The 8,585-nt window shown below is 35.2% G+C and overlaps 1 protein-coding gene across 1 annotated transcript in view; it reads left to right on the forward strand.

The window, feature by feature from the left end:
- LOC149570657 (DnaJ/Hsp40 cysteine-rich domain superfamily protein) overlaps positions 1-7,325 on the forward strand; it is a 42,455-nt gene extending 35,130 nt beyond the window's left edge. The window contains exon 3 of the mRNA XM_089823206.1: positions 6,795-7,325. Within this exon, the coding sequence (XP_089679332.1) occupies positions 6,795-6,853 (59 nt within the window). The 3' untranslated portion in view covers positions 6,854-7,325. The remainder of the gene's footprint in view (positions 1-6,794) is intronic.
- Positions 7,326-8,585: the final 1,260 nt, after the last annotated feature.

Raw genomic sequence — 8,585 nt, forward strand, 5'->3', positions numbered from 1 at the left:
CCTATTATAGTATTGCTCATATAGGGCTATCTAACAATATTGCCCAAATAACCCAAAATTTGGTCAAAATGGATTAATCCACTAACAAACATCAACTTCAAGCACTAGAACAAACTACATACATACATTGGCTGCCATTTTTCAAAACTAAAGCATGCAAATTTGGGCTATTAAGCTCAACCCCCATCCTACTATCTTCTACTAATACAAAACCAAACAAATTCAGAGCATGAAACAAAGCCCCCACCAAAGTCTTTGTTGAAGCAGACCTTGTTCTTATGAATCCTTTTTGCCATCAAGGATCCCTTAGGAACAAAGATTACTCCCTTTGTCTGCAACTTGGCCTTCCTTGTTAAGTTTTATGCCCAGAAATTAGATAAACAACATAAGAAAAGTAAACAAAATGCACTGGAAACCAAAAGATTTATCTTTGGAAAACACTTCCACTTGAAGGGAAAAACCCAGCCACACCAGCAATATATCTATTTTATTGAAGATAAAAAGTTTGAGTACAAGGCTTTTCACTTGACTTATTTACAATATACCAAGCAATCGTATAAATAGATTGCATAAGACTCTTCATCTTCCACACGAAGGTCTCTTTGAGTCCCAAAAAATAAAGACCATATTTCCATACATTAACACTCCACATTTCCATATGCATGCCTCTTCACATGACATATGACCGCGTCTTTATATATAATATTAATTTAAACATTCTCACAAATGTCTCTTTTAGTTGAATGTGACCATAACGATCATAACAAACATATTTCCACTTTATAAGAGTAGAGATAGAGATCTCTATCGCAGCCACAAACTTCAACACTCCCTCTTAACAAGAGAGAGATCTTTAGTCAGGCATGCACACATAGCTGCAACCAAAGATGATAAATTGACATATGTTATCTCAACATAACATAATCCACCATAGTTACTTTATATATAGTGGAGTCACACATGACTTTCACCATGCCTGCTTGCAGAGGGTAGAACAAAGACTTTTATAAAACTTCTCCAAGAGAAGGATACATTTCCGCCATGCCTACTTGTAGAGGGTGGCCCATCGTACTTACTCGCAGAAGGTGGAACTAGGGCTTTCACCTCAAACTTCTCCCAGAGAAGAATGCATTTCCACCATGCCTACTCGTAGAGGGTGATCCACCATACCTACTCGCAGAGGGTGGAATGAGAGGTTTCACCTCAAACTTCTCCTAGAGAATAATGCATTAATCACTGAGATCTTTCTCTTAACACAGACTCCCTCCCTCTCAGTAGGGTTATCTTTAATAATAGAGTCTCCCTCTCAGCAGGGACAACTTTAATTACCACAATAAGATGGCTGCCTATTGCATGAACTTGCATAGGGTTGGACATCTCCCTCTTTCACATAACCTCCCTTTGAAGCTGAATAGTCTCTATTTTTAAATATGTTCTTCCCCTTCTAATAATGTGCCATCAATCTGGAATCAAGACTGCAAACAATGTTACATAATCTTTCACCATCCCATTGCATCTTGCAAGTATGCGAGATATCTAGTACTTGTGATTATTAAATAATACTCTATAGTACTTTCAGTGCTACTCAATATTCAAGATACTTATCTCAGCTCAGTAGAAAACAACCATAAGAGAATGTGCAACATTTCACAGATTGAACTACTTATGTTCTTTACCATATAAAACTTCTAGAAAGCCCTGTGCCTTGACACAAAGGGATCCATCCCATAGATTTGTTCTGCTTTCAATAAAGACTCACGCATGAAGAATATGCAAATATAGAGAGTCAACACTGCCATTCTTCAAGAAGAAAGAAAACAATAATAAAAAGAACACAACCAAGGAATAAAGACAGTCCTGCCAAGAATAGTGGCCAGTGCAATTCCCATCACAACTGTGATCACAATGTTTGCAGAGCTAGCACTCTTGCTGAACATGATATTCTTGATGCCATTAAATGCAACTATGCCTGCCTATTTAGATTGTTGTATCCCACTAAGATCACTCAAGGATCAAAATTAGTGGTCACGATACTCAAATAAATGAACTTTACTCAAACATAGTAAGTCATACCTTGCTTTCCTTCTTACATGAGAGCAATTATCCATGAGAAAGCTCAGATTTTGTGATGAAATGCAGAGAAGACGCATAATTTAATAGGTAATAAACTGCGCTTCAAATGCTATCTTACTGTAATTAACTCCTCTACAAACGGGTATGAGAAAGAGGATGACAAACCATGTGAATCGAAGAAAGCTGAGCCTGATGCCCAAAAACTTTATTTTCTCTTCCATGAGATTTGCAGTACCCTTGTGATCATTATTCTCGTTAGACATTGACAATGCTCATTTTGATCAAACAATTTTCCATATATATATATATATATATATATATATTAAAAAAAAGATGGGAAAACGGACCACAAAATGAAACGCCATTCGAGCCAACATAACCTTTGTCGTTCGATTTCTGGAAAGCCCACACTGACGTTGGTAAGGATCCTTAAATTTATAGATGCCGTTTGAGACAAGTAGAGGCCCACCATGGAAATTACACACACAAAGACACTTCATTTGCCAACACATATTAGGAGAATAATATGACAAAACTAAAGGGACACCATGATAATATGAGACGACAGAGATATAAGAAGAGATTAATTCCTTTAAAAAAAGAAATGACAAGTTTCAAAACTGTCGGCATAATCAAAGATACTACACCCGAATGAATACACGTCACAGAGACAGATATGATGGCACAATGAGCTGAAAATTGAGTGGCCCATATTAACTCACACCTCCATTTGGGCATCCAACGGTGTTTATCTCTGCTGCCTTGATGGGTGAGAGATCTATCTGTGATAAAAATGCACATCATTTCCTCTATAATCTCGTCACTCTTCCTAGAAACTGTCAGTGCCTTCTGCAAATTTGCCAATCTAACTCAGTACCTTTCTCGTACAACAAAAATATTAAACCGATATAATTTCAAAGATGACTAAGACAACAGGTCGTAGTTATTAAAAGAGTAAACATACAGTGTCAAATCATGAGTTAAAAGTCTACAGTACGATGTCTGAAATAACAGGATGCCATTGCACACAATATATAAATATTTATTCTTTACCATAAATGACATATCATAGTATTTACCTTTCCTTTACACTTGCACAAGATGTCCCCGAGTGAAAGAAACTTATCACTGTTTTGAGCTTCAATTCATCTATAAAGACATCCAAACTAAGACACTATCAGTAACATGGAATAATGCATGTGATGAAAGGAGAGTGAATCAAATAGAAGCTGATTGTGAAAGGCCACCAGATTTCGTTGCCAATTCACAAATACTTCTTGATTACGGCCAATTATTCACTTCAACGGTAGTTTGAGCTCCTGCCATGCTATGTATAATAATGATCATAACTCACTCAAATAGTGAGTCTTGAACTTGATCTGTGAGCTAATCACAAAGGCTGGAAGGGCTCTGACTACTAAAAGGTCTCAGTTTCCAGTATGCAATACTAGCCAAACTCTCTATTCTTTGCACATTCACATTATAATCATTTTGCATCCTGATTGCAAAACCAACTATGGAATGCCAACCTTTACTAAAGGCTTGATATCCGAAAGTGACTAGAAAGCTGGAGGAATGTCAAATGATAGATATGTAAAACAGTGATGGGCATCCAAGCAAATTTGAAACACTACTGCCTTACTTCAAGTTATCAACATTTCCTTGTATGCTGTTATACAACTAGGCTCTGATACCATGTTAAGTTTTACACCCAGAAATTAGATAAACAACATAAGAAAAGTAAACAAAATGCACAGAAACACAAAAGATTTACCTGGGGAAAACCCTTCCACTTGAAGGGAAAAACCCAGTTACACCAGCAAAATATTGAAGATAAAAAATTTGAGTACAAGGCTTTTCACTTGATTTAATTACAATATACCAAGCAATCGTATAAATAGATTGCATAAGACTCATCATCTTACACACAAAGGTCTCTTTAAGTCCCAAAAATAAGACCCTTCATATTTCCATTCATTAGCGCTTCACATTTCCATACACACGCCTCTTCGCAGACGTATGATACGTCTTTTTATATAATATTAATTTAAACATTCTCACAAATGTTTCTTCCAGCTGAAGATGACCAGGTCATAACGAACATATCTCCACTTTATAAGAGCGGAGATAGAGATCTCTATTGCAACTACAAACTTCAACATTCCTAACCAATCATTGATCTTTCTCCTCCTTCCTCCCTCCTCTCATGTAAAAACTCTTTGAGCAGCTCCCATCCATCCCATGCTTCAGTTCTTCTCTCCTTGCTCGAAGAGGTACTCTAGAATAAGAATGACCTAAACTCTGCCTTGTGCCCTGTAACAGCCACCAATCCCCATCATCAACACGGAAGGCAACCCCCTGCTCTGCTATAGCCAACATGGGGATTATTCCCCTTGTCCATTTTGGTTTTCTGAATGTGAGCATTACCCACAAAGATTCTTCCTTGGATCCCAGTTGCATCACTTAGGCAAATATTGCAGACGATACTTCAATGTTGAGTCTGTATGTATGCTTTGTACCCATAAACTTGTCTCCAAGAAAATGATCCAATATCTGCCAGAACTTTGGTTCATTTATTTAAAAAAAAACCCCTAATTCTTCTGCTAGTGAGCTATCCAAAGAATGGTGGTTGTTGCCTGGAGGTTTTGAGTGTAAACTTTGCCTCCATTCTTCTCTTCTCACCTCCAACAATTTCCAACACCTGTCACTGATTGCTAACCTGTCTTGCTTTTGTTTAAAACCTTGTTCTGCACCCTGTATACATGGCATTTGACTTTCTAGGCACTTCTTTTCATGATTTCTGATGCTTTCCCAATCTCAAGTATGATTGCTCCCTGTGTGTGGTGTTAATGCCACCCGCCATGAAATGATGACCATGTCAATTCCTCCATCATCATTCAATACTTTTCGTGGATTAAGAATTTGTTCCACTTGAGCATGGCAACAGAATTTGAATCCCATGACAGAAAAAGCCATCAAGTTCATCACCACATCAAGTTCATTAGTGGTGGTACCATGTGTTAGATGACTTTTTCTCTAGTAGAAATAAAATTATAAAATAATCTTTTTAGAATTAAAATGGAGATTGAAATAAAGGATATTATAATCTTTTGATTTGAAAATACTAATAATAAATATTTACCAAAAACAATCTTAAAAGAGAAGAGTGGTTATATGTATTAAAAGATAATTAAAGGTTACGTTTTCAAAATGGCGTGATGTTTTGGAAGCTAACCTTTAAGAAGACATAAGTCATTTTTGAAGGAAGAATCAAATAACTCAGGAAAGGACCAGAAAAGAGGAAAATAAAATTGGGAGGAAGAATTTATACAATGGAAACACAGAGTGAATAGTGGGGGTCTTGGTTGGTCTTTTGAGCATTGAAGAAGGGGCAGACAAAGTGTGTCCAATTCAGGGTGTGTTATATATTTTCATGTGTGATGCATGTGTTTCATACTGTGAAGGTATGTGGGCGTTCTGAGTAAGAACCGTGTCCTCCCGCGAATGCTTCTTGCCCACTAAAAAGATAAGACCTATAACTAATTCTCTGCCTATGATATCCTTTCTGTGCTAATGGAAATAGCTTCATGATCTTTGGTATTATAGATTAATATTATTATAGTTTAAAGCTTAAATATTTAGTATCAGCTAAATTTTACTTGGGATAATCTGGAGTTTACATTTCGTATCAGAGCCTAATTCTATCAACCTGAAAGCAGTACTAGAAAGTACTCATAATGAAATTTTGGCTTTGATATATAAAAGAGGAATCAACATTAAACAATGAACAACTGAGAATAAATGAGAAATAAATGGTGATAAATAAGAAGGGTATGGAATCAAGAGTCTACCCTAAAGTTATCCATTATATGGAAGGAAACCAGTTGATAAAAGAAGACAGCAAGGAACACAAAAGTAGGCCTGGCACAAAGGAAGAAAGTAGGCACAGAGAGGAGTTACTGGAATCTAACTACTTACAGAGTCTATAAGCATATTTGCATGTTCAAGTAATTGGAACTTTTAGCATCCTTACCTCCAGATGAATGAAGAACACAATTACTTAGGATAAATAATCAACACACAGTCTATAAGCATACTTGCATGTTCAAGTAATTGGAACTTTTAGCATCCTTACCTCCAAATGAATGAAGAACAAAATTACTTAGAATAAATAATCAACATCAAGTAGAGATTCATCATTTGTGCTTCTTTGTTCAATCAACAAGATCGAGTCAATTGAGATTAATGGATATAGTTACTTGGAACATGTATGAGCTTATCCAGAGTTCCATATTTGTTTTCTAATTGCACAAATAAGGTCCTGATTTAGACTGTGACAGGAAAACAATACCAAATGGACTTGTTTTCTAGTTATGCATTATTTTTTAGCATTTTTACCATTATGAGCAGTTTCTTACTATCTGAATGTCTACTGCAAGATGAAGAGAGGTTGCATATGGAAAACAATTGGGCATTTGTATGCTTACCAGTTGACTATTAGAACGGTTTTGTGAACTTCATATGTGATCATTGTAATAAGTGTCAGTTTTTTATTTTTTCGTATCTGAAACCGTGAAGACCATCATTTATATTTTTGAGCAAAGTGCTTCAGTATATTCATCCAAGGTTCATGATATGTACAAGCTGATATCTTTTAATGTGGTACATCAAACATTTTATTTTCTTTACCCTTCTAAATAATTCTTAGCTGTCTGTATCAGGCTGTGGAGGTTCTGGAAATATCATGTGTTCAGAATGTGGAGGAAGAGGTCATGTTTAAAGTATAAGTCAGAATTGAATATTCATTTGTTGAAATTCTCTGGCTTCGCCGTATGGCGGTTGTTTGTTTGATTCATTTATCATTGGGAAGAAGGATTGTCATGGTATCGCATTCCTTCCTTATTGGAGAACCTGCAAATTTATTGGAGTGGCCCACCATTGATTACTACCATTGATAATTTATAAATTGGTACAAGGCTTCTGATTAATCTTTGTAGCTTATGTAAATTAGCATGTCAATGCTATGTTTTATAAATGTATCCGCCTTTCTTAGCATTGCCTATAATATAGATGTGTATAAGACAAATGGAATATACCAATTTTGGCCATACTTATGAGGGGATTTTCTATGCATGATTTATGGGCACAAGCCGAAGACAAACATTCGTATCAATTTATAAACAGGAATGGTTTTTGAAAAGAAGAATTAGCTCTTTGCTTTTATAATAAATATTTTTATAGAATTTTGTTTATTTTCAGACATGTTGGAATTAGTGTTCACATGGGAGTTGGGAATGTTGTATCATAGGATGTATAAAATAATAATTTGATAGTTGTTATGAGCGTTGGGCTTATCATATCATTCTTGTAGATTATTTGTTATATGGTTATAATTTGTTTGTTTGTATGGAATATGAGTTGATAAAATAACTCACATTTTCAGCAAGTTGTTATAGGTAGTTTCCTATTAAATAGGATTGATTTGTGAATCTTATAAATATGTTTGTGTTATTGAATGAAAATAAGGAAATATCAAAGCCTAATATTCTATGTGCAAAATTTTATTATGCATCAATTTTTTTTCTCAAAAGCTCTAATATGCTATCTGAGCAGATCTTGGGTCGATGAGATTATCTCCAACTGATTATGTGGAAGGATTTATTATTGTGTACTGTCCATGTAATATGTTAATGTTTTAGATTAGGAATGATAAATAAGTAGCAAAATATCAAAAAAGAAATAAGAAGACACTATATTGAAAAAATTGAACCAAAAAAAAATCAAAAAAATCTCTTTTATCAAATAATAGAGGTTTGAGTACAATGCTTCCAACCAAATATTGCACTCATCAACATATTACATATATAATAACAAACTCTCTAGACTATCTATAGTTGCTATATAGAATAATCCAACTTAGTAAGAATCATCTAACACAAAGCAATGATATAATATATATACATTATCAAGGCTCTTAAAAAACACAACTCCAGACTTGAATTGAGATACTCTTCATATTATAACTGGAATTCCCTTCATTTTTCAATTGGACACCTCTTTATTTTTCCAAACACACCTCTTCATATTTCCAAATGCACGTCTCTTCGTATTTCAAAATACAAGTATATGAAAGAGCACCATCACAGGTAATGAGGATATCTCTTGCAGCTACAAATGTCAACACGTCTCTTAGCAAAGGAGATATCTTTTCAAGTATTCATGCCATGGAATATGTCAACATGACACTCACAATGGCTACACCCATTTGTGAGGAAAACTAATTTTATCACACAGTCTCTCAATGCGATAACATCATGGAGTCACTTAACATTATGTTAACCACAACTACTCCCATGTTGGAAAATACAAATTTTCATCACAGATTCACTCAATGTGATGTTATGGAGTCTCTCAACATGACGTCCACTATGGCTACTCCTATGAGTGGAAAGAGCAACAAGGGCTTTCACCTTAAATTTTTCCATCTCAGAGAAAAATGCATTACAAGGGCT

Source organism: Cupressus sempervirens, chromosome 3, assembly GCF_028749045.1.
Source record: "Cupressus sempervirens isolate cs-2001-9-10 chromosome 3, ASM2874904v1, whole genome shotgun sequence".
Taxonomy (NCBI): domain Eukaryota; kingdom Viridiplantae; phylum Streptophyta; class Pinopsida; order Cupressales; family Cupressaceae; genus Cupressus; species Cupressus sempervirens.